This window comes from Martes martes, assembly GCF_963455335.1.
Source record: "Martes martes genome assembly, chromosome: 7".
Classification (NCBI taxonomy): Eukaryota; Metazoa; Chordata; class Mammalia; order Carnivora; family Mustelidae; genus Martes; species Martes martes.
The window spans coordinates 70,451,323-70,476,660 of NC_137894.1; the positions used below are offsets into that span (position 1 = coordinate 70,451,323).

A 25,338-nucleotide genomic window follows, 5' to 3' on the forward strand; every position below is an offset into this window, starting at 1 on the left:
AGCCCCTAACTTTAGAGAACATAAAGTAATTGCTAGAATATGCCAAGAAAACAGTCCTACTCTTATACTGAAAAAACGGAAAACCTAACTTAGAAATTCAGTTTCTTTTAACTAGAAAAACATCTGCATTTTAAGATATTTAGCAATAATAAAAATAACTTAGATATATCAAGGATTTGACATATGCCAGACACTATACTAAGCTTTATTTACTTCTAATTTCTTATCCTCACAGCAACCCTGTAATATAGATACTTATCTCCATTTTACAGATGAGGAAACTGAAATTTAGGAAAGTTAAATCGTTAAAGAATGTGCCCAAGGTCACAAATCTAGTAATCAGCACAGCAGGAATTCCAGAACTAGCTTCCTTTTCCCTGAACCAGTCCTGATCAATCACTACACTCTATTAAAGGAAAGAAGATCCTAATTTCTCAGTCTTCCCCTAGTTCCTGAGTGACACACACACACACACACACACACACACACACACGGTATTTTACTGGTGAAGACTTTTAAAGGCCATTCTCTCTAATAACAATTTTTATTTCTTCTGAAAGTCAATCAGGTTAATATAAATGGCTAACATCTACAAATAGAATGTCCCACTTCCATTTAAAAACAGCCTCCTGCGGCACCTGGCCGGCTTAGTCAGTGGGGCATGGGACTCTTGATCTCGGCGTTATAAGTTTGGGTTCCACGTTGGGTGTAGAGATTACTTAGAAATAAAATCTCAAAACAAACAAACAAACAAACAGCTTCCTGTTCCACCAGGGAACATCATTTTTTTTCTCTTGTGATGAATCCTTTAAACCAGGACACTGGCTTGAGTTCTCAAACATGTCCCCCTCTCAGCTTCATCCTTCCTCCAAAGAAAATCCATGAGCTACTTGCTGATAATTGCGGAGAATAAAAACAAAAGAAGGCAAGAATTGTCTAAATTTAAAGTGCTGGAAAATCCAACATTTTATTTTACTACATTTTGGTGACTACATAAATGCTGAAACATTTTAACACTGAAAAGCATGATGGCGTCATCACTTGCTTTTTTTTCTTTTTTTCTTTTTTGCTTAGCAAACACAGCAGATGATATTGCACGGCATAAAGTGAGAACAGTAGCGAAGCTTAAAAAAAAAATGAAAGAAACCTTAATGCAGTACAGGAGATACTCATAAACCAGAATAATGCCTAATGCATTACACTTTTTGTTGCTACACACAAAAATACAGAAGAAGCATTGGACAGAGAGAAGGAGAGAGAAAGAGAGACAAAATATTAGCGAACAACCATAACTGGGTACAATAATCGTTTAGTCTGAAATGTAGATGCAACGTAGAAACTACCACTGCTTTCTAACTGACAAAGAAAATGACAGCAACATTTGTCTTTTATCAAAAATCTTCTAAGCCCCTCATGGTTGGGTTTTAAATTAATTATTTAATTATGTATTTACCTTTTTTTTTTTTTTTTTCATTGCTAAGGAAGAACTCCCTCTGCTCTTGGAAGATTTTCTACTCTACTGATCTTTTTAAAATTTAATTTTTAATTTTTTTTTTTTTTACCTGATGATTGTCTTAGGCACCCTCCTTACATAATAAACCATCAAGCTAACTTGAACAGGGAAACTGAGTCACACTCAAAGGACAGCTAAGGTCAAAGGTGTACTAAAAATAGAAGTGGGGGAAAGGGACAGGTCTAAGTGAGTGACAGATGAGCTACCTTCTGAAGGGACAAGAAACACAGGGAGATATGAAGACAACTACCCAAGCAAGTGGAAGACAATGTTTTAAAGTTTATTTTGTTAAAAAATACTTGTCACTTGGTTCAGATGGCAAATCTAAAATGAGCCCACAATGATTATGTAATAAATGCAGAACATACCACAAAAATAAAAACCAAAACTAACACAGAAACAGAAAATATGACCTTGTGAATCCAACTCTGTTCAGCATTTCATTGCTGATGGTAAAAGTCTACTTCCTCAACCATTTTCCTGGGCTTTCCGTAACTCGCTGCTCAGCATTTGTATTAAAAACAATAACTAGTCAATGCTTGCCAATCATCCTGCAGCTCAGAGCAGATTTATTGCCCTACTAACATACATAACAAGTATAAAAATGTTTCTAAGAAAATGGAACATTTGACCCGAAGTCTAAGCCCTCCCTTTCTTTCCCCACCCCTAAGACCCCTGCAAAAGAAAATAAGATAAAATCCTTGTATTGAGAGGAAAAGTATTTACATCTGTGGATTTATGCCATGAAGTTGAAGCTACTTATTTCAGCAATGTAAAACAAAGCAGTGGGCACCGGCATTTCTGAGGATGCCCCTAGTTGGCTGAGAATTATGTCTGTGTGCTGACCTAAAGCAGGACCGAGTATCTGAACAGCCTCGATTCTGGGAGCCTAGGGTAGGGCGCATCTCTGGTGTGGACAAGAGAAGTAGTGGGAAGACGAAGAGTGATAAGAGACCAACTCTAACAGGGCTAAGGGACATTCACTTGGGACTCTTGCCCTTTTGGTTGGCGGGGGTGGGGGGGGTGCGGTGTTGGGGGAAATTGTAGGTAGCAGATTACAAGAAACAGATGTGGAGAGGAACGTGTAACTGTGAAGCATTTTCCTTGATAACTGCGGCCAAGCAATCAAATGTTGCTTCTTCTATGGGTCCGCCAGCCAGTTGGGAGATGGGCCAGCTGCCTCTCAGCCTTGACTTTCTGTTAGCGCATGAAGCCATTATACTTTCCTCGGCTCTGCAGGAGGAACTGCCCCTTGCCTTGAAGCAGTTCAGAAACCTGGTGAAACTTAAGAGGATTTCCAAATTCAAGTTAGCTTGCCTCTTTGAGATTTTTTCACACCCTTTACTTCTCATACCCGTGTGAATGATTTAAAAAAAAAAAAAAGTAGCAAAGTATCTCACAAATGCCGGTGCTTTAAAACATGAAACAACTCTTAAATTCTTTGGAATTTCAGGTCTAACCTGCAAAATAATCTTTTCTTAAAAAAATTAATAAATTAAAAGAACACAAATAAATGCCTTTCTCCTTTCTAAGTGACAAAAAGGACTACCTTGAAACACTCATTTTGGCATGTACAAGTTTTTTGAGGGGGGATCCTGGCAGTGTTCACAACACACACTGAAGTGCGTGCTAAGAAAAAGCTAAAGATACACCCTGCAGTTAAGAGAAGCTCTTGCCTCCTGCTTATCTTAGCATCAAAAACAAAAAGATTGTAACGTAAAGCTTTGGCCATTTCAATTCTACTATATACACCATAAAAACTACACAGTCATAAATTAAAGCAGTGATTAAATAAGCTCATATAAAATGTAATTAAATTAAAAAAATCACAGCACATTATAGAGAAAAATAGGAACCAGTTTCACAAAAAGGAGATTATATATATATATATATATATATTTTTTTTTTTTACCCTGTGGAAACAAATTTACTACGAAACACAAAAACTTCATAAGTAACCATCAAAATGAGAATCATTTCTTATTCCATTCTTGCATTTTTACACAACCCTTAACCCACCTGGGGGAACATTTCCGGAAATTAAGTCTTCCTTGAGCAACAGAGCAGTTCTGCCAAGAAAATAAACCCCAAACCGAAGGGGGGGGGGCGGGGGACATCCCAAACATACAAACTACAAAATAAATAAGAATTATAAAGTTTTTTTTAAAAGTAACCTTAACAATTATCAAACTAGTAAGTTCTGCCTTATCACATAGACTCTCTATACAACATAACCCTAAAACTTTATTACTATGAGGTATTTGGAGGAATTGGTAAAAGTGATGCACGGCCTGCCTGGTGAAGGGACTCGGTGAAGTTGGGGAACCTCAAGAGGGAACGAGGAGGAGGAGCTTTGGTTTATCAGCAAGAAATTGGGGGGGGGAGTCATCCTTTGGTATCAAAGAAAGTTTCATTGCATGGTTGCACGGAAAAAGCACCACGGTGAATAATTATTCCTTTTTTTTTTTTCATTAGTGGCCTTTCTAAGAGGCTGAGGTATTCAAAGAGTATAAGGTGAGAGGTCAACAGCGGTTTAACACTTTGGTTCAAGCAAGGCACTCGTCCTAGGAGTTTACAAAGTTTGCAACATGTTTGCCTAGAGATTTACAAGTAGAACTAGCAGTAGTAAGAGTAGTATTTCCTAATGTTGTTGTTATCATTTCGTATCATTATTATTAAGAATGAAGACAAGTTTACACACTGAGTGAAGAGTGAGGAAGGGAGGGGAGGTGGGGAGGGGAAAAAGGTGGAGTTCCCTCTGCAGACCAAGGCCGTGCATGAACATATCTTTGGTATTCTTTGGTATCATCAATGTGATTAAAATCACCAATGGAAATCGAGTGAGGTAGCGTCTTTGGTTCACACTATAAATAGTAGATTTTTACACTTTTTTTCTTTTTTTTTTTCCTTTTTTTCCTTTTTTTTTTCCTTTTTTTAACACGTGGAAGTAGCTATTTCTTACCTTCTGCTTCTTTGTCCTTACTATTTAGGAAATAGTTACCAAATGTACTGTAAAGCTAACCACACCACAAGAATAATCCAGAAGGCCAATCGCATCTCAAAATGGCCTCTGGTGTTTGAATGCACCCTAAACAACTAGATAGGAAAGGGAGAAGTGCTTTCTCTTTGTTTGCTAAATGCATAGTTTTCATCCTTTATGTACAAAGAAGGGAGGACCTTTCTTAGGGAAAATGCGTTTAGAGTTCATGTGAAAATGTCCTAGGACTCTTTGGTATAGCAAAGTTTGCATTTAACCTGCAAAGACGGATCATTCACCTGGGGTAGCAATGGGAGTGGCATGAGTCCAAAAGTAGCGTAGTACTTTCACTTGTTTGTCCTGGAAAAGTAATTACGCTTTTTGGGGGGGCAGAGTGAGTGACATGTTCAGTTGGAACGTCTGAATTTCTCCACATTCTCTGTGTGTTTGGGGGTCTATGCCAGCTGCTTCCGTTAGTTCCTGACATCCAGAACTCATTTACCTGAATACTTACTGAAATCTGGGCTTTTGGAGTGTCCAGACGTCACATCTCCCACTCTCTCTCTTTGCCCCCTTTCAGGGAAGCTTCTGGTCATGAGAAGGACCTGAATGATTGATGGTCAAACATAGTCTAACTTCCTCTACCAAAAAACCCCCAAAACATGTGAGTGTAGCACTGGAATAAACAAACATACAAATGAAAGTGTGAGGTACATTTTTGGGTGAATTTTGCGAAAGGACTGAGAAATAATGGGTGAGCAAATGGCATGTGATCTGCTCCACTGAATGTGGTAGGTTAAGAAACCTGAGCTGTAAATTAATGCTACATGCCAAGTTAGAATCAATAATCAGTCATGTATGATGTAACGAGTGTATTGCTCATGAGAAGCTGAGTTTGTCTATTATGATTTTGAAAAGCAAAGTTTGTGAGTCTAGTAAAAAAATTGCTTTTCAGGCTCTGATTTGTGCATCTGTTTATGAGAAAATATATCTCTAGGCCCTGAAATTGCGTAATGGGTGCAAATTCAATGCTGGTATGAAAATTATCTTTGGTGTTAGCAAACAGGATCACTGGATTATTTTTCAAAAAACCATTATGATGGGAATATTAGAAATGTAGCAATATTCTTTGAGGCTGTGTCTACACAGTACCAAAATAATTGGTCAAAAATGTAAAATGCAATTAGATTAATCTGAAGGGGTAATATAGCAAAGACAAAACAAAAAAACATGGTGTTCTAATTCAACTTTTGTTTTTCCTGGGGTGCTGAATTTGGTAAGATTGTGTGTAGACACAGCTTGAGTTTCCCTGCATTTAAAATTCTCTTGTTTTAAATAAATAAGGCTTTCCCCCCTCCTAAATTATAAGTATATAGCTGTACTCCTGGCCCCTTCCATTCCGGAGAGAGACAAAAAGTTAATCATTTTTCTCCTTTTGGTTTATGTCATTGACAAGATTATATGTTAAGCAAATCTCTAGGGGAGGCCATTGAAATGGTCTCTTCCAATAGTTGAAGTGTAATTGTGCCATGTTTGGAAGGGAAAATTTTAAGCTGGAATTTGGTGTGAGATTAAAACAAATACTAAGACAAAATGTGTCAAGGCAAATGCGCTATTTCATTAAAGGAGAAGCATGTGTTGGCTTGCTTTTCTCATTCTATAGCAGATATGAAGGACAGCCAGGTGGCTTGTAGGGATAGCTTCATCTCTCCAGGTGTCTGTCTCTTCTAGACCTAGACAAGATGCTCAGATTTGACTTTAGGGAGTTAGGTTTTTGTGTCAAGATGGTTCAAATTTTTTTTCTTTAACATTTTAATGACTCTCAATCAACAACTTGTTGTGGAGATTACATTTCATTTTATATTTCTAATTAGGTGTGGTAATTAACCACAATTCTTTACCTAATAGTACAAAGGGATCCTCTGCTATGAAAAGTTACAATTCATTGGCATTCAGAGAGAATTTTTCTGGGAAGCAAGTGATTCACTTGGGTACTACTACTACAACTGTGTCAGTTTTTTTCTTCCCCCTTGATTTCTCCAGCTGTGGTTAAGTGATTCGGAAAAATAGAAATTGAAAATTTTGTATTTAGAAGCTCAGGTCTAGGGTTCTATCTGTCTCCGTTAGAGAGTGAACTCCATGTCATAAAATTTCCAGCTTAATGCAGTAGCAAGAAAGAATGTAGTACACTTTGGAGGCTATGCTTAGTGAAATAAATAGCTTTGTGCCTAGACAACCTAAAATCTTCCACTAGAACTCTGGTGTTTTCTACGCTGTTCCACCATTTCTCAGTTGGATCTGCTATTTCTAGTGATGTCCAAGTCACACAATATCTGTGATTGGCAATGAAATCAATTTGGCTACAAATACTGGATAGTTCATTTTAATAATAATGTTGGTCTGCTCACTTTGTGTGTTTGCAGAGTATTTTAAAAAGGTATTTGGTGTCAAATGCATAAAGCAACTTTAAGTCAAATTAACCTAAGTATGAATCCTTTATTCAGTGGTCTTTTACTAAAAAGGCGTTACTTAGAACAAATTTTCTAATTTAATTACTTGCTCTGCTAAACTTAGTTTTTTAATTTACAAATGGGGTATGGAAGAATCCCCAGGTTTTCTCAGCTATAAACAGATTATGGCATCATGTCTACGTGTCTACTTAAGTGTCATTTACGGATCCCGCAAGGGAGTGTGCCATCTGGCTGTACCTGTCCACTACACTGACCTCTCTCTTATGATATTAATTGCTTCCCTGAAGCTACATTCTTTCTTGCCAGTTCTGAAAACTAATATTTCAAATGCGTCAAGAGTCATAAATAATAGTCATGATCCTATGTGGCATGTGTATTACAGCTAGATCAGTTCATACGTATAACTTTACATAGTATCTTGTGTAAAAATAGCTTTGGTTATTAAAATCATTGCAATAAAATACCTGCACTATAATATTAAGTGTGTTCTTTGGTACCTAGGTGATTTTTTTTTTTAATGGATGGACTCTTGTTTCATTTCTTAAAAAATATCTGAACATTCCTTAACAAACAAAGAGAATGCACTGGTTTAGGTGTCATTCAAATTTTCTTTGCTGGGTTTGAATCTGCATTTAGGTTGCGGGCCTGGCAGGTTCAAACGCTAGGCTAGACGAGCGAAATCACACTCCTATCCAATGAACTCAGACAACCCCACACTATGTTGGTTGCACCCCTATAGCACAACCCTTCCTGAAGACCAGCCCTGCCTAAGTCCCTAACCACTGGTGGTGTGTGCATGTGTGTATGTGTGTGTGTGTGTATGCACTCACGTACCCACACATAGTACTGAGACACCATACACCTTCGAGGCATGGTGGAACAGATGAGAAAGTCTGGTCTTAAGAGAGGTCCACTCAATGGCTCAAAATCACTATGCTCCAAACCACGAAACAGCCAAGTACAGCGAGAATGATCATGGATTGAAGGTGTGAGATCCAGTGGTGCTTTCCTGCTCATGGTTTTTCTTGCCAAGTCGTTGCCCCGCTGAAGTGTGTGTCTCCGAACAAAGTCAGAATGCAGGTGAGCTAAGTCTTTGGTTTCTTTGGACTATAAATAACACTTTTTTTTTTCTTCAAATATTTCTAAGTATAAACCTGCTATCTTGAGGTCCTGGTCTTTTAAAAATTTTTTTTATTTAAAGCTTTTCCACCGAGGTTTAGTTTGTGGTTATTCCTTCATGCTTTGGTACAAGTGCTTGATGAAGAAGATGAGTTGCCTGAATTGGAGCTGCCCTCGTCCTGCCACTTGTCCAGACTCCTCCTCCTCGCATTCATGAAGAAATTGCTGACGGTGCTCAGCTCCAACCCCAGCTGCTGGGAAATAGTGATTTGCAATTCTTTGGATGGGCGCTTATTTTCCTTGAATATTGCATGGAGAGTTCGACGCTGGACATCTGTGAAGACCAACCTGGGCTTTTTGGGTGTGTTGCCTCTATCCTTCCCATGTTCTTGTTCTTTCCTTTTGCATGCTGCAAAAAAATCACAGTGGATGTTAGAACAAATTGCCCAGGAGATTCAAGAGTAGAAAGGCAGAGCCAGTAACATTTGTTTGCCATTCCTCATGGACCACTTTGTGGTTGCTGAGCTCTAATACTAGTACCATGGCGGGATGAGAGGCAAGTGTGATATAAGGATGGAGAATTTGGAGGAGATGGGGTTCTGTGAGTCTTGGGTGTGGGTTCTGGCTTTGTAAGCATCTGCTCTTTGTCTGTCGTGAGTGGTAAACCAATGAACTCCACCTTGGCCTCAGATACTTCGTCTGCAGAAGATAGTGCTCTGGCAAAACAATCTTGCTGCTTGAATTTTTATATCACCTTCTGCAAAATGGTTATAAGAATAACGGGCCACCTGGGTGGCTCAGTTGGTTAAGTTTCTGCTTTCAGCTCAAGTCATGGTCCTAGCATCAGGCTCCTTGTTCAGCAGGAAGCCTGCTTCTCCCTCTGCCTGCCGCTCCCCCTGCTTATGCTCTCTCTGTCTCTGACAAAAAATAAAAAATAAATAAAAATTAAAAAAAAAATTAAAAAAAAAACCCTTCCTTGCTGGGTTGTGGTAAGGATGTATGAAATAGTGCATGCAAAATTTATGTTAACTGAAATGCTTTACACATGCAAAATCTTATTAGCCAGAAGTGGCTGTACCCTTTGAAGGGTTTATAGTCTGCTCCTGGTAGAATACTAAGAGCCTAAGAGTCTGAAAACAATATAAAAAGAAATTGCATTTGTTCTCCTTCTGATCTTTTTTGTTTCGCAGGCAACTCCGTATGTAAGGAAACTGTAGATAGCATGCTGTCATACCCATCAAACAGTCTCCAATGTTAGGGAGTGTACACTTGGGGCTTGGAAACCAGAGACCACTCCCAATTCCCCCATCAATCAGTCTCTATGGCCATCCCGAAATAACCATATAATCTATGTAAAAATGATGCTCTGGTTATGCTAATGCAACTTAAGACAAAGCTCCTGTGTCCTGACTCCAATCGGATTGCTGCCTTTCATCATCCTACATAGGCACTGTGGAGCAGCCAGTACTATCTTCATTTCTGGCAGCTATACTCTGACGTGAGCTCCAGTCACAGTGAGAGGCAGATGGGGCATCTTCCTGGTTGAGGTAGAGACTGTTCCTCTTCCTTCCATCTATCTTCCACCCTCCCTCTCTCTTCCTCCCACTCTTTCTTCCTTCTTTCCTCTCCCCCTCTTTCTTTCCCCCTCCCTCCCTTCCCTTCTTCCTCTCTTTCACCCTTCCCCGCCTCCCCCTTCCTTCCTTCTTTCCCTTCCTTCCTTCCCTTCCTTTCTTGGCCTGAGTGATACAACAGCCTTTATTGTAGCAGTAACACTGATACAGATGTTCTATTCTGGATCAGGACTACCCCCACCTTGCCCCACCCTACCCCTTGGTCCTCATCAATGTGGAACTTTAGAGAGGAGGGGCAGAATCCCTAAACAGAGCTGGAGAGGGGCAAGTGGGAATGGTGAATGCAGGGGTCACCTGGAACCAAAGGTTCAGCAGGGTCAAGATGCTTGAATCCTCTGTCCTGATGGGGGCTGGGAATACTTGCATCCTGGGTTCAAGATTTGACAATGCCCTGACCTGCATTCAAAGCTGGGGTGGGATGTGGAAAAGCCTTAGTCCAGGGTTCAAGAGAATGCCTTGGTCCCAGATCCTAGCTTCGGGGCTGAGCATGGGAGATTGATAGGTCCCAGGTTAGGGGTGGGGGTGGGTCCAGAGTTTGAGGTTGACCCTGGATGCTCTGGTCTCCAAGCCCCAAGTTCAGGACTGGGCTAGAGTCTGGTCCCTTATGTAATGGGGGTCAGGTAGGAGGGATATCCTCCGCTCTACCTCTAGCCTCTTTGTATTCCAGGTTCTCAATGTCTTACTAGATGGTGGTTCATTGGCTCTGCGTAGATGCAGTCTCTGTGCTCTCCTCACCTAGCCGTGCTCTCCTGTGGGCCCCTATCTTTCATTCTTAATTGTTCCTGGATTTTAGAGTTTCCCTAGGGCCTTAGCTCAGCAGTCAGATCAGCTGAAAAGCCAATGAAAGAAGGCTGAAGAAGACTCCAGTCTTTGGAGTCCAATCTAGGGGTCTCCAATTTTTTTTTAACCATGTGTGACTTAGTAAAAAAATGTTTTTAGTGTACACTCCCTAACATTATTTATTTATAAATTAAATATATGTGCTACTCTACTACTATATGATGTACATTAAAAATATAAAAATTTTGAAAGGAGAAAAATAAAAATAGACACAGAAATTCTCTTCTATAGATGAATTACTTTGCCTAGGCCCTAGCATGCATTTACCCCAACCAAAGTACCACTGGTCCAATTCCAATCACAGGGAACTATGAGGGCAAGAATTTCAGAATGGACACAAAGGGAAAGCTCAGTTTTTTTTTTTTTTTTAAGATTTTTTTTTTAATTTATTTATTTGACAGACAGAGATCACAAGTAGGCAGAGAGGCAGGCAGAGGGAGAGGAGGAAGCAGGCTCCCTGCCGAGCAGAGAGCCCGATGTGGGACTCGATCCCAGGACCCTGGGATCATGACCTGAGCCGAAAGCAGAGGCTTTAACCCACTGAGCCACCCAGGTTCCCAGGGAAAGCTCAGTTGTAAAAGAGAGATCTTGAGGCCAGTCATGCCATATGGTACCTTTTATAACAAATCCTGTAGGTCACTGGCTATCTTCCTTTTCAACATGAGAGACAGCATCAACATAGTGGGAAGTATTGTATTAAATGCTCAAAATTGAGCTACCTGTATGGAACCAGCTGAATTTCTCCAAACAAAATCCCTGCCCCTGGGGACTGAGAGCCCTCAGTGGGCAACAAGATTAAGTCTCTGAAAGAACAGCTGATTAGATGGAAGGCACCTCTAGTTAGTTTGAATTAGCCCATGTAGACCAGCTTTATACAATACTGATGTACATGGCTGATGGATTCATTCCTTCATCTTCACAAGTGAATATGACACAGGCTTTGCTCTAAAGGAAGTCAGTCTAACGATCACAGAAGTAAATGACTGTATCTATATAAAGAATATACAGGATTATTACTCCTGCTTGAGGATATTAAAGAAGGCATCATAGGGGCGCCTGGGTGGCTCAGTGGGTTAAAGCCTCAGCCTTCAGCTCGGGTCATGATCCCAGGGTCCTGGGATCGAGCCCCGCATCGGGCTCTCTGCTCGGCGGTGAGCCTGCTTCCCCCTCTCTCTCTCTCTCTGCCTGCCTCTCTGCCTACTTGTAATCTCTGTCAAATAAATAAATAAAATCTTAAAAAAAAATAAAGAAGGCATCATAGAGGAGGGGGTGCTTACACGGGGTCTGAAAGGATGAGTAGGAGTTTGCTAATGAGAGACATGGGACAAACTCATGCCCAGCATGGGGAGCAGTGCTCATGAAGGATTGATAAATGTTAGTAGAAAAAGATCACAACTGAATTATTTTGTTGATAAGGAGCATTACTGAAAGATTTTGAGAAAGGGTAGAGTGTGATTAAATTTGGGTCTAGAAAAAACCCTCTGGTGGTGTTGTTGGGGATAAAATGAAAAGCAGTAAGATTAGGGACAAGGATGCCGTTACCATCCCAATTCCCTCAGGAGTAAAGCACTCATTCCTCCACCTGCTGCAAGAGTTGGTGGCTGGTGGCCCTCAGCTGAGGGCCATTCTGGGAATTGCCCTGGGGGTGGGGTGGGAGGCTGCCTATATCCAGTGGGGGGTGAGGGGAGTAGGGGAATGCATCCCTCCCCAACGCTTTGCATCATGTTGGGAAAATTCTGAGGGATCACCCAGTTCTATAGCACCCCACAGAATTGGTTGAGCTTATTCTGGCCACTATCAAAGTTCAACTTCTTCAGCCTGGTCTTTCATCCTCTACTCCCCCAAAAGGGACTATTCTCCATAGCTCTCTCAGATACTCTGGCTACATTCAAGTCTCAGAAACCCAGAGTCTGTTTCCCAGAAAATCTGACCTAAGAAAACCAGCATAGTGAGGACCCCAAATTAGACAATGACAGTGGGGGGTGGAATATGGGGACCAAATTCAAGAGCTCCTTAGAAGATAGAACCAGGAGGACTTAATGACAACTTGGCTCAGAGGGTAGAATTCTGAACAAGTCCCAGGTTTCTGATTGGAAGGTGGTAATGAGGCCATCAGGGAATGCAGATGGAGAAGAGAATTTTATGAGGGCAGTAATCACTTCTACGTGGGACAAATTGCATTTGAAGTGCTTGTTGGACATTCTGTTAAAGATCTCCAATAGGTGGTTGTCCAGCAGACAGCACGATATATGGGCCCTGGAGCTCTTGGGTTAGGGGGGAGGGAGGTCTGGGCTAGGACTATAGACTGGGAAGTCATTAGAGCTCTAGATGGTAAATTACACAATATACTTATGGAAATGTAAGTAATTGAGCATCAGGTGCAGACTGAACTTATTTATTATTCAAAAGACAGAGCTAAGGGAAATCACCCAGAGATATCCGTTTTCCACCTAACCAGGCTGTATATTGGAATCACTTCAGTCTGGTCCTTGGCATTTGGCAGGACTGAGTGGGCTATAGCTACTTCCAAACCAGCATTTCCCAAATGGTGTCAGAGGAATGATACTGTCTCCAATGGGTTCCTGGAAAAGATGGTTTGCAGGTCAAGTACCTTTGGCAAAACCTACTATATATATAGCTTCTTCTTCAAAATTCACAATATATGTTAGCACATATAATTATGTTTCCCAAATATTATTTAGCCCTAGAAGTGGGTTTAGTAGGAGCTTTCTATTAATGTCTCATGCAATACTAATATTGGGGAAATGCAATTTGAAAGTTTTTGCCCTGAGATCTCAACAGATGTTCTTACACATGTCAGGACGTCAGAGCCTGGGAATTGAGATTCTCCAGCAGCAGGGAGCTTGGCTGACTCATTTCGTATCTCCAGGGCATTCTAGCATAGTGCCTGGCTAGAAGAGGAGCTCACTACCTGGTGGTGACTATAGAGAGGTGGGTGTGACTCAGTACCTGTGGTCTATCTGGAGGCAGCTCTGTGCAGACGTTGGAGTTGCTTGAGGAAGAATGCAGAGGTATCAGTAGGATGAAGAGTAGATTAGAGCTTGTTGAAGGTCACTGGGTGACCGTAACAAAGAAGTTAGGAGGAACAACCCACAGCTTACACAGAATGACAGTGGTTAGAACTGTCAAGAGAATATGAACGAGAGCAATGCTTTGGAATTTCCATGGGATACATTTCAAGATTGAGATTACCCATCAGAAGGTAGGAGACCATCCACCGGAGGTCACGAGAGCCCACGTAGTGTGCAAGGTGGAAAGCAGGAGTAGGGCAGTGGAGTGAGGCATCACATGAGGTACCACTGCTCATGGAACAACACTGCCTGTGTTTTATGTTAAAGTTATACATTCTGTTTAGGTGTACAGTTACCATTACAAATAGAGGAATATTTATCATACAATGAGAATATAGGAAAGAGGATTTTTATTGTTTGTGAAAGGTAGGGCTGAAAAGGATGACGACCTGTCATGAGTCACCTTTATGAAGGTAGGCTAGAGATACATTTGCAATATGCAGTGGCAGAGTGTAGTGGGTGGTCTCGGACACAAGACTTTGATCTTCTTCTCTGTGGGCAAGGTCACCCACAGTGAGTGCTAAGCAAGAGGTAGAAATAGGCATGGGAGATGGTAAAAGGCAGCTAGGACTTTGTGTACCAAAAGAATAAAGATTGTAAAGAATTATTTTTTATTTTTAAAAGGAAGCACATGAGGAGATGGGTAAAAGACAAAGGCTTTCATTTTAGGCATGCCTGGGACCCGTGCTTTGTACATAGCTGGCAAGACTGAGCCAACTGTATTTCCAGAAATATGAATTCTGCAGGATATTGAAAGGTATTGCATGAACAGTGAGTTTTGAGGTCAGTTTGGGAAATGCTGAGTTAATTAATGATGAAACTGCAGGACTTCTCAGAGCCTTTAATATGTTAAGGTGCTCTGATACTAACATGGTCTCCCAAATTTAATATACTAATGTGTACTGATACTTATGGGGTCTCCCAAACTTCTTTGATTAAGGAGCTCTCTTCAGGGAATTTCTCTCAGGAATGGCGTTGCTTAGAATAGTGTTTCTCAAAATGTGGTTGGCAGACCCATGCTGGTCTGTGAACTGTTAACTGACCTGCAGTAAAATCAGTACAGAAAATTGCGAATAAGCAATTAGAAATGTTTATGGCAGTGTGATACTGCTGTAATAATCAAGTGTGTGATTATTGTTCTAATAATACATTTTTTACTGCGTTATCAAAACTATTGTTCTAGGGGTGCCTGGTGGCTCAGTTGGTTGAGCCTCTGACTCTTGGTTTTGGCTCTGGTCATGATCTTGAGGTCATGAGATCAAGCCCCCATTGGGCTCCGCACTCAGTGTGGAATCTGCTTGTCCCTCTCCTTCTGCTCCTTCTCCCACTTGTGTTCTTTCTCTAAAATAAGTAAATAAATAAAACATTTTTTTTCTAAATTTTTAAAAAAGATTTTATTTATTTATTTGACAGAGAAAGAGATCACAAGTAGGCAGAGAGAGAGTGGGAAGCAGGCTCCCTGCTGAGCAGAGAGCCTGATGCGGGGCTCGATCCCAGGACCCTGAGAGCATGACCTGAGCCAAAGGCAGAGGTTTAACCCACTGAGCCACCCAGGTGCCCCTTCTTTTCTAAAATTTAAAAAAAGATTTTATTTATTTATTTGACAGAGAGAGAGAGAGAGAGAGAGGGAACACAAGCAGGGGGAGTAGGAGTGGGAGAAGCCGTCTCCCCGCTAAGCAGGGAGCCTGATACAGGACTCAATCCCAGGACCCTGGGATCATGACTTGAGCTGAAGGCAGACGCTTAAGGACAGAGCCACCCAGGTGCCTAATAAATAAAATCTTTAAAAAAAAAAACTACTCTTCCAGGACAGATGAAAATTAGAAACAAACAGCTAGTCCTTTTGTACCTAGGGTTTAAGAAACTCTTAGAACATACTTTATAAAACATGGCATACAGTAACATCCAAGAATCAGCTGTCAGCCAAGGATTCCTTCATCAGCTTGTATCCATTTTCCTGATTTAATGACACAAAGGACTTTACAACATCTAAAATGCTGATTGAGTTAGGCAAAAGTCTGCCAAGACTTGGTCTAGGAACATGTGGGTACAGACATATTGGCCTGGGGGACATTTATAAAGCCAGACAGATTGATAAGACAACTTTATAGATGAACCTGGGCTAAGGACACAGCTCAAGTCCCAGCTCTGTGGCCCCTGATAGATGTGTGATCTTGGGCAAGTCCCCCACTTTATTTGAGCCTTAGTTCATCCAGCCACAAAATAGAGGACAATGGCCTTTTTTCATCACAGAATTATAATAAGCATTAAGAAGATAATATCTGGGAGCTCCTGGGTGGCTCAGTTGGTTAAGCATCTGCCTTCAGCTCAGGTCATGATCCCAGAGTCCTGGGATCGAGACCCATGTTGGTCTTCCTGCTCACTGGGGAGTCTGTTTCTCCCTCTGCCCACTGTGTTCTCTCTCTTATATCTCTGTCTCTCTCTCTCTCAAATAAATAAATAAAATCTTAAAAAAAAGAAAAATAAAAAGAAGAAGATAATATATATTGAAGTGATTATTAAAACTATAAGCCCTTAAGGGAATATTCCAGATGTTGGCAAATTAATTTTTTACTCCTTCCCCTCTTCTTTGATCACAATGCAAGTATAGACACTGGATTCGCAGAGTAGGCTGGAATAATCTTCGCTCTGACTCAAGCCTGTGGCATGAACTTGGACATATCGTTTGACCTTTCTGCCTTCTTTAAATGAGCAGACTATGTTTCAAGGCCCCTATGGATGCAAAAGTCCTGTGAGTCAATGAATAACACACAGTTGCAGTGTCCCTCCTGGTTTCCAAAGTCTATGATCACCTCAAAAAACTTCCAACATAACCTTACTCTCATTTAGAGTATATAGCCTCGGTGTTGACTTTCCTTTTTTTTTTTTTTTAACATTTTTTTAAGGATCTTATTTATTTGAGACAGAGAGATACAGAGAGAGAAGAGAGAGAGAGAGTGAGCAGGAACAGGGGGAGAGGCAGAGGGAGAAGCAGACTCCCTGCCAAGCCAAGAGCCTGATGTGGGACTCAATCCCAGGACACCAGGATCATGACCTGAGCTGAAGGCAGACACTTAACCAGTTGAGCCACCCAGGTGCTCCCATGTTGGCTTCCCTTTTCTCCCACCTTATGGCATCTCAAAACAGGTGAGTAATGGCTCTGCAGGAATATCAGCCAGCTCCGCCAATAATCCTGATCCCGATCACCATCTGAATGAAGGTGATACACATAAAATTACATTCTTCATAGTTGCTTCAACTTCTAAAGTTCAGGAGCTCTGGAGATTAAAGCGTTTACAACAACCAGTACTGCAGACGCTGAGAACAGTTAAGCATTTGCCCACCTAGGATTCTGAGCCATTAAACAATTATAGTTTATATTTTTACTGAGTTGCTACTTTTTCATTACAATTGTAGGGCGATTTATTTAACTTGCTTCCTGACTTTCTGGATCATTTGTCCTAGAGTTGGCTGCTTCACATAAAATGGAAATGTGGAGGAGAGTAAGGCTGTCTTCTTGGGGGCAGTGAAGCTGGGTATGTTTCACTGTGTGCTTGCTGAGAGTACACTGTGGGTCCGGGAGAGTCAGAGTGTACTCGATATTCCCAGTCTATGAGTGAGGAAGGCTTTGTAAAAAGCATTGCACTGGTCATCAGAAGTTTTGGGTTATGGTTCCTACTCTGTCATTGATTAGTTGAATGACTGGGTTAAATCCCTTAACTAAGCCATACCCAGGTTCCTTTAGTGTATATGTATAGTGAAGGAACTGGACTAAAGAGCTTATAGTCCCTTCAAGGTGTAGCCGTATGACTTGATGTGAATAAACAGATTTCCACATCACTCCAGGAGGAAGTGGCAGGCAGTACAGACCCTGTTCAGGACTACTGGTTTCTACGTCATTCATGGGCACCTGGACAAGTGTGAGGGTTGGACTATTTACTTTAGGGAACAGCTGGGCAATCCTTCCAGGACACACCCCATCTTTTAAAAAAATTTATTTATTTATTTAAAGATTTTATTTATTTATTTGACAGACAGAGATCACAAGTAGGCAGAGAGGCAGGCAGAGAGAGGGGGGAAGCAGGCTCCCTGTTGAGCAGAGAGCCCGATTTGGGGCTTGATCCCAGGACCTGGGATCATGACCCGAGCCGAAGGCAGAGGCTTTAACCCACTGAGCCACCCCCGGGCCCTAGAACACGCCCATCTTTTGTCAGACTGTCCAAGGACCACTACTACCTCCATCTCACTCCTAGGAGATGGTTGGGGGCATTAGAGAGAGAAGATCTTTGGGGCAGGGCACCTTTCAATGAAGTAGGAAGGGGAAAAACACCTGTGTGTACAGTAGACAATATTATTAGATAGGAACAGAAAACTGGACTCCATAAATTGTGTTATAATTTGACATAATTTGTAAAGATCTTTTAGAAAATTCTAGCTTAACTTCCTTGCCCTAAGGATGACTATGGAGACTATGTGATTTTTTTTTGGGGGGGGGTGGGAGGAACTAGTGGATGCATATGTAGACAAGTGAAAATCAGGGAAACGGGCTCACTTCTAGGCAGTCATACTATCTGATAGAATAAGACAGTTTTGGGGTCAAATGAAGGGTAAAACTTGTGTCTGTCACTCGAGAGGCATTACTGAATCCAGCAACTGCTCTGTGAGGACCACATTTAATGGACTGAAGGAAATTTAGGGACATACCCTGTGGGGTGGGCAAGTTTTGGCCTTGATGTCTGGAGAGAGAACCCCAGAGAGGCAGGGTAAAATGACTGAGGGATCCAGAGAAGAACCAGACCTGGGCAATTCAAATCAGATTCATCTGGGGGTCTGAACGTAATGGACTGAGAGAGGACTGTATGCCTACAGCTTCCCCCTTCATAGATGGCTTGTGCCCTGTGAGTCCCCATGCTATGGCCAAGTATTTTCTCCCTCCAAACAACTGCCTGAGTGTCTGCTGCCTCAACATGATTCCAGGGGAGGTGGTTCAGAAAGAAGTAAAGGGGAAAGCTGAGATTTCCAGAGCGCCATGAAACTGTGGCATTTTAAATGGGGCCAGCTAGAGACCCAGTGTCTTCGCCCTACAGGCCAGTCCTGGTGGGATGCCTGGGTGGCTCAGTCAGTTAAATGTCTGCCTTTGGCTCAGGTCATGATCTCAGGTTGTGGGATCAAGCCCCACCTCGGGCTCCCTGCTCAGTGAGGAGCCTGCTTCTCTGTCCCCCTGCCCCTCCCCCTGCTCGTTCTCTTTTCAAATAAGTAAAATCTTAGGGGGGAATAAAAAGGCCAATGCTGGTGCTGAAATCTTCTTGAGTTGGTAAGCCGGTGATGTCCCACGTCATTCAGGGAAGGTCCAGCCTGGATTGGGAGGAAGAGAGTCCAGGCAGCTGCTAAGGCTCTCAGGTCCTCTACTGCTCCAATGCCTTCAAGGTCAGGTGGGGTGCACTGGTAACATAAAGGCACACCCTAAAATCCTACTCAGATTCCTGATGGGCTTGCCAGAGAGATCCCTGTACATTCTGCTCAGGGGAGCTCACTTCAGGAGTAGGGAAGAAAGGATAAAACAGCAGCTGGGCCAGAATAGGTAAATCCACAGGGACACAGAACAGGTTGGTGGTTACCTATGACTGAGTGGGCAGTGGGAGGAAATGCCAGTGACTCCTTGTGGGTATATGGTTTCTTTTGGGATGAGGTGATGAAACGGTTCTAAAACTGGTTGTGGTGCTAGTTGCACAGCCCTGTGAGTCTATTAAAACCACTGAATGATACACTTTAAATGGGCGAATTGTATAGGAGGTAAATTATATCTTAATAAAATTGTTTACTGAAGAAGTTGCTGGGCATGCACACAGGGTGAGTCCCCTGTGATCACTCAGTCTGCCACTAAGAAGGAACCTCTTCTAAACTGTGCCAAGGAAAAGCAGGGGTCGGCTGGTCATGTCTACTGAGCCCTCAAAGACCCTCTCTTGACAGCTGAAGCTTTTCTTTTCTTTCTTTCTTTTTTTCTTAAAAAAAAAAAAAGATCTTATTTATTTGAGAGAGAGCATAGGAGGGAGGAGCAGAGGGAGAGGGAGAAGCAGACTCCCCACTGAGCAGTGAGTTCCATCCCAAGACCCTAGATCATGACCTTAGCCAAAGGCAGATGCTTAACTGACGGAGCCACCCAGGGGCCCCGAAGCTGTCTTTCAAAACAAACTCTATCTGGAGGAGCAAGAATGCAAATAAAACACATTTCAGTAAAAAAGACAGTGGTTGAGAGAGACGTAAAAAGCAAGACCCTGGAAGTGACCATGGCAGGCTCCTGAGCACTGCAGGGATCAGGCTAGTGAGTGCGTTGCAACAGTTTCTGGATTCTAGCTGTGACTCTGGGAGTGCTGGGTCCATGTCACCTGCTTTGCCTTGCGTTATTCTGCTACACCGTGGTTTATCTGCCATGCCCCCGGTTGTTTCTGGAATGAGGCAGTTGCTGAGTGGCAGCTTTAGAGGGCACAGAAGAACACACAATGTACCATTTGAACAGCAACGCCAGTGAGTTCCCCGTGATACGGTCAAGGGCCGCCTCTGCATGGGGAGTGCACCCCTGCACAGATTGTCTGGAAACCTCAAAGCCCAGCAGGGGGAAGTGGAGCGAGTATGACTTGCTGGCCACAAGCTAGCTTTGTGCACGTCTGTGAGTTTGTGGATAGCCAGAGCCCCCATGGAGACTCTTCTGGGCATGCATGGGGCTGGCCTGCTAGAAACCTGCCAACAAACATTCCCAGCCAGAAATGATCCCTACAACTCACCCTTGTATCTTGCTCTATAGTGCTTAAACATCACCCTTGAACCTTTCTATGGGATCTCCACAAAACTCAGGTGAGGTAGAAATGGGTATTCCTTCTTTTTCTGTAGATGAAGAAACAATGTCAGACAGGTTAGATGACTTGCCTATGGGTATACTGCTGATTGGGTGGGGACCTCCAACCCACTCAGCCTGTAGATACGTGTCAGCAAAGTGGACATACGTTCATGAAAACTTCCTCCAAATGGTTAAATGGGCAGGAGCAGTGGAGGGAAGGGAGCCCAGGGAACCTGCAGCCACGGTGAACAGGGCAGGAACAAGGGCCAGTGGGCAGCAGGCTTGTTGTCAGCCGTGATTCTCTGTGGCTGAAAGAGACTGTCTAGGAGAGTGGGCACATGGAAATTGAACCGGAGAGAGTTCGGGCAGTGTGGGGACAGCACACACCCCCACTGGCCTGGGAGAGGGAAGCTCGTTCCAGTAGGGATGCCAAGGAGCAGGGGATAGCTATCTCATGGGGACGTGTGCTTGGAGAAGAAGCTACACAAAACTGAGCTGACCAAGTGGAAAAAGAAAGACAGGAGCCGCTAAAGCTGGGAGAGTGTGCTCCATCAAATTCTGGTTGGAAAAGTCACCCAAAGCCCTCACCAACCTGCCTTGTGGGTTTGTTCAACAGAGCAGTCCAGGACGGAGACCTGCCCTCCCATGCATCTGCTGCCCGGACTCCTTCTGGAGTCATCATATAAAATATTGCCATCAACCTCTCTTCTCTAATGCTTGTACGAGAAGGAGCTCAACAGTCTGTAGCCCAAGAGGTAAGGCTGTCGGACTTTATGATCCAGAGGGCGGAGGTTGCCTGTGCTTGGGAGGGCTGGAACAGGAGCGGTTGAAACGTGTAGCTGCTTCCCCTGTGCTATGCTCCATATGTCTATCACCTTACAGAGCTTCTCAACAAGTATGGGAGCTAGATATGACTGTTACCTCTAGTTTGCAGATGGGCAGCCTGAGGTTCCAAGGTCCAGGACCTGGCCCAATGTCACCCTGACAGTAAATGATGGACCTGGGATGATACCCTGGGGAAGACCTGCTGATGGTTCTGGAGGAGATGACAAGGGTGGCCCAGGTGTTCCTTGGGCACAAACCAGAGGGACACCAGAGAATCCTACCAGCTTTTACTCTCTGTGACCCTAGACCGTATTAGTTCTTTTCCCCACAAACTTTGTCTTCTCTCATTTGTTCTGCGTTCCTTCTCATACAGGCTGAACTTGGGCTAGAACGGTGAGCTGAGAATCCTCGTTGAATGAATACATTTTCCTATCCCTAGGATACTTGCATTGTCCTCTCGCTGGCCATTCACACTCACTCACACACATTATCCTAAGCACAAGTTCAAGCTTTTTGAGGCTCATGGGAAGAAACACCCACTACCAGAACCACCCTTCCATGAAGCTCTTTCCCCTGCACTGCAGCTTCAAAGGAACCAGTGGGAAGAGACACCACTGCCTTGTACCTGCTTGTTCAGTTAGTAACAAAAGGTAACGTGGCTCTTTTCTGAAAGCCTGGTGCAGAAATTCTGATTTTTAAATTCCTACATTTCTCTTAATGCCTGATCCTTTGGAGTTTTATCATATCGGTATACCTCATCTTAAAGAGCCCCTCAATAGTTTAGACCCCAGTAATTGGAAGTGTGATATTGATTTTGATGTTGATTCATCAAAAAATCAAAACAAATGGTAGACTTGATGAATTACATGCTTTTGATGTGTTATTACCTCATTTGGGCCTACTGTGTTGCAAGTCTCAGTTTGTTGATCCTATTTCTTGAATTAGTAGCCATGTATAATACTTTATAATATTTGTAGCAATTGAAAATTATAAAATAGAATTCCTTTATTTTATTTTATTTTTTTAAGATTTTATTTATTTATTTGACAGAGAGAGAGAGAGAACACAAGAAGGCAGAGAGGCAGGCAGAGAGAGTGCTGGGGGGGTGGGGGTGGGAAGCAGGCTCCCTGCTGAGCTTAGAGCCTGATGTGGGCCTCAATCCCAGGACCCTGAGATCATGACCTGAGCCGAAGGCAGAGGCTTAACCCACTGAGCCACCCAGGCGCCCAAAATAGAATTCCTTTAAAAATAACCTACAATTTTGGGGCGCCTGGGTGGCTCAGTGGGTTAAAGCCTCTGCCTTCGGCTCGGGTCATGATCTCGGGGTCCTGGGATCGAGTCCCACATCGGGCTCTCTGCTCCGCGGGGAGCCTGCTTCCCCTCCTCTCTCTCTCTGCCTGCCTCTCTGCCTACTTGTGATCTCTGTCTGTCAAATAAATAAATAAAGTCTTAAAAAAAAATAACCTACAATTTTGACTTTTCACGAAGTTATCAGAAATTTTCCATAATTAATTTCAAATTTCAAATTAGTGGTTTTCCTTATTTGCGTTTCTGGAAGGTTGTCCATAGAGTCAAACTGTAAATGCTATTCTCCCAATGGCATGTATAATCAGTCTCTCAAGGGCCTCTCAAGAACCTGAAAGGAAAGCTGCTGGTGGCTATTCTAGGACCTTGACACTGACTGCAACTGCCTTTCCCATCTTATTACCTACTACTGCCTGTCCACCACCCCTGCTGAGCCACACTGCTCAGAAGTCAGTCCTAGATCCACCATGAATTTTCACACCTCTATTTCTTTCGCTCAAGTTGTTCCCTCACCCAGAATGTCCTTCCTTGTTTTTCTTTTCTTTCTTTTTTAAAAAAATATTTATTTATTTGACAGAGAGAGAGAGAGCACAAGGAAGCAGAGTGGCAGGCAGAGAGAGAGGGAGAAGCAGGCTCCCCACCAAGCAAGCAGGGACCCCGCTGCAGAACTCGATCCCAGGACCCTGGGATCATGACCTAAGTCAAAGGCAGCCGCTTAACCAACTGAGCCACCCAGGCACCCCTGTCTTTCTTTTCTATACAAAATTTTCCCCGGGTGCTCAAAGCCCAGCTCAAATATCTCATTTTCTGGTAAGCCTTCTCTACCCCCTCTCCCATCCAAACAGAACTGTTGTCTCCTATGATCAGACCACCTCCCCACCATTTCCCCAGACAATTATTTATCTACTCATCTCTCTCACTAGACCAAGAGTTCCCTAACAGTAGGTTGTGGACTATTTCTTTGGCATATTCAGCATCCTTGTTGGAAAAATAATTTGGATGTGGCCCCACAGAAAATGGATACACCCAAGACACAAGACTAAACTTTGAGTATGTACAGACAATGAAATTCCATGAGATATCTTTAATCCTTTTCACGGGATAACTGTTTTGAAGCAGTTTAATGGTACTGTGGGGGATATTTCTGAATTGTAACTGTGAAGTCAGTGAAAGTGGGGGGGCTGAGCCCCTGGTAAAGGAACCTGGTGCAGCCACCACTCCTATGGTTGAGATGGAAGGGGGTTCGGGGTTCGGGGAGGAGGCTGAAGTAACAGAGTGGAAAAGAAGATGCTGAAGGGCTGAATTTGGGTGGGGACACTGAAACAAGCTGGAGGTAGGGCAGTCAGCCTCACCCAGATGAAGTACCTATAGGTGGGGTCGCTGGGTTTCAGAGGACAGAAAGATACTGTGTTTGTCCTTGCTAAGTCTGGGTGGTGACTGGCCCATACACGCTCAGTCAAATACAGGGATGCTGTCAAATCAAGGGACACAAATCAAGTCTGGGTGAGAACAGAAAGGAACAGATTAAGGGCTGTGAGCTTTTAAGCACAGATGACACCTCCTCCATCTTGAGGGTACTGGTAACCGTCCAATGCAGAGGAGGGCGGGGGAGGGGCAGATGTGGAGCTGCAGGCCACCCCCTCTGGCAAGTGATGGTCCTTCACACTTGCCCACTCTGCCTCCTGATTATCCTCCTGGCACCAGGAAGAGAAAATAGAACTGGGGTGTTTATTTTCTTTTACTTTACACCTCCATACCCATGCTGTGACAGAAAAGTCCCTATTAGTTTGCACTGGACCAGCTTCATGGCTGTTAGGGTTAGAATACGTTTAAAGCACCACTTTACCTAGGAATAGCCTGTTCTGTGTACACACACATACACATATCATAAACCCATGTTGCAAATTTCCGGCTATGCTTCTCAAACTTCAGGTTTAGAGTCACTTCCAGAGCTTGTAAAAACACAGATTCCTGGGGCACCTGGGTGGCTCAGTGGGTTAAAGCCTCTGCCTTCAGCTCAGGTCATGATCCCAGGGTCCTGGGATCAAGCCCTGCATCTGGCGCTCTGCTCAGCAGGGGGCCTGCTTCCTCCTCTCTCTCTCTCTGCCTCTCTGCCTACTTGTGATCTCTATCTGTCAAATAAATAAATAAAATCTTAAAAAAAAACCCACACAGATTCCTGGGCTCCACCTCAGAGTTTCTGAATCAGTAGGACTGTTGACAGGTTCCCAAGTGATGCTGGGGCACAGGTATGGGGGGAAGAACTGCAAATGAACCTTACCTAAAAATTTTTATAACAGGTTTGTTTATTTTATGGGTATGGATGAAGCAATTTTGAAATTATCTTAGATATATTATAAGATCGAGTAAATGAGTAAGTATGGGTGGTGGAGAAAGAAAGAGAGAGATGTTATGGATGCCAGGGTTCTTACTGTAGAGGAAAGGGGATACAAATACTGCAATAAAGATAGACAAATGAATGAGTAGTGGGAGCAGCAGAGGGAGAAGCAGGCTCCCTGCTGAGCAAGGAGCCCAATGCGGGACTGGATCCCAGGACCCTGGGATCATGACCTGAGCCAAAGGCAAACGCTTAACCAACTGAGCCACCCAGGCACCCAGCAATGAAGTATTTTTAATTAAGGTATGCAACTTTCATAGACATAATGGTATTCTATACTTAATAGTGTAGTATAAACATATCTTTTATATGCACTGAAACCAAATAATTCA

The 25,338-nt window shown here is 43.0% G+C and overlaps 1 protein-coding gene across 1 annotated transcript in view; it reads right to left on the reverse strand.

The window, feature by feature from the left end:
- Positions 1-1,772: 1,772 nt before the first annotated feature.
- Positions 1,773-25,338, reverse strand: part of ONECUT1 (one cut homeobox 1) — a 42,516-nt gene continuing 18,950 nt past the window's right edge. The window contains exon 2 of the mRNA XM_080808212.1: positions 1,773-8,489. Within this exon, the coding sequence (XP_080664338.1) occupies positions 8,197-8,489 (293 nt within the window). The 3' untranslated portion in view covers positions 1,773-8,196. The remainder of the gene's footprint in view (positions 8,490-25,338) is intronic.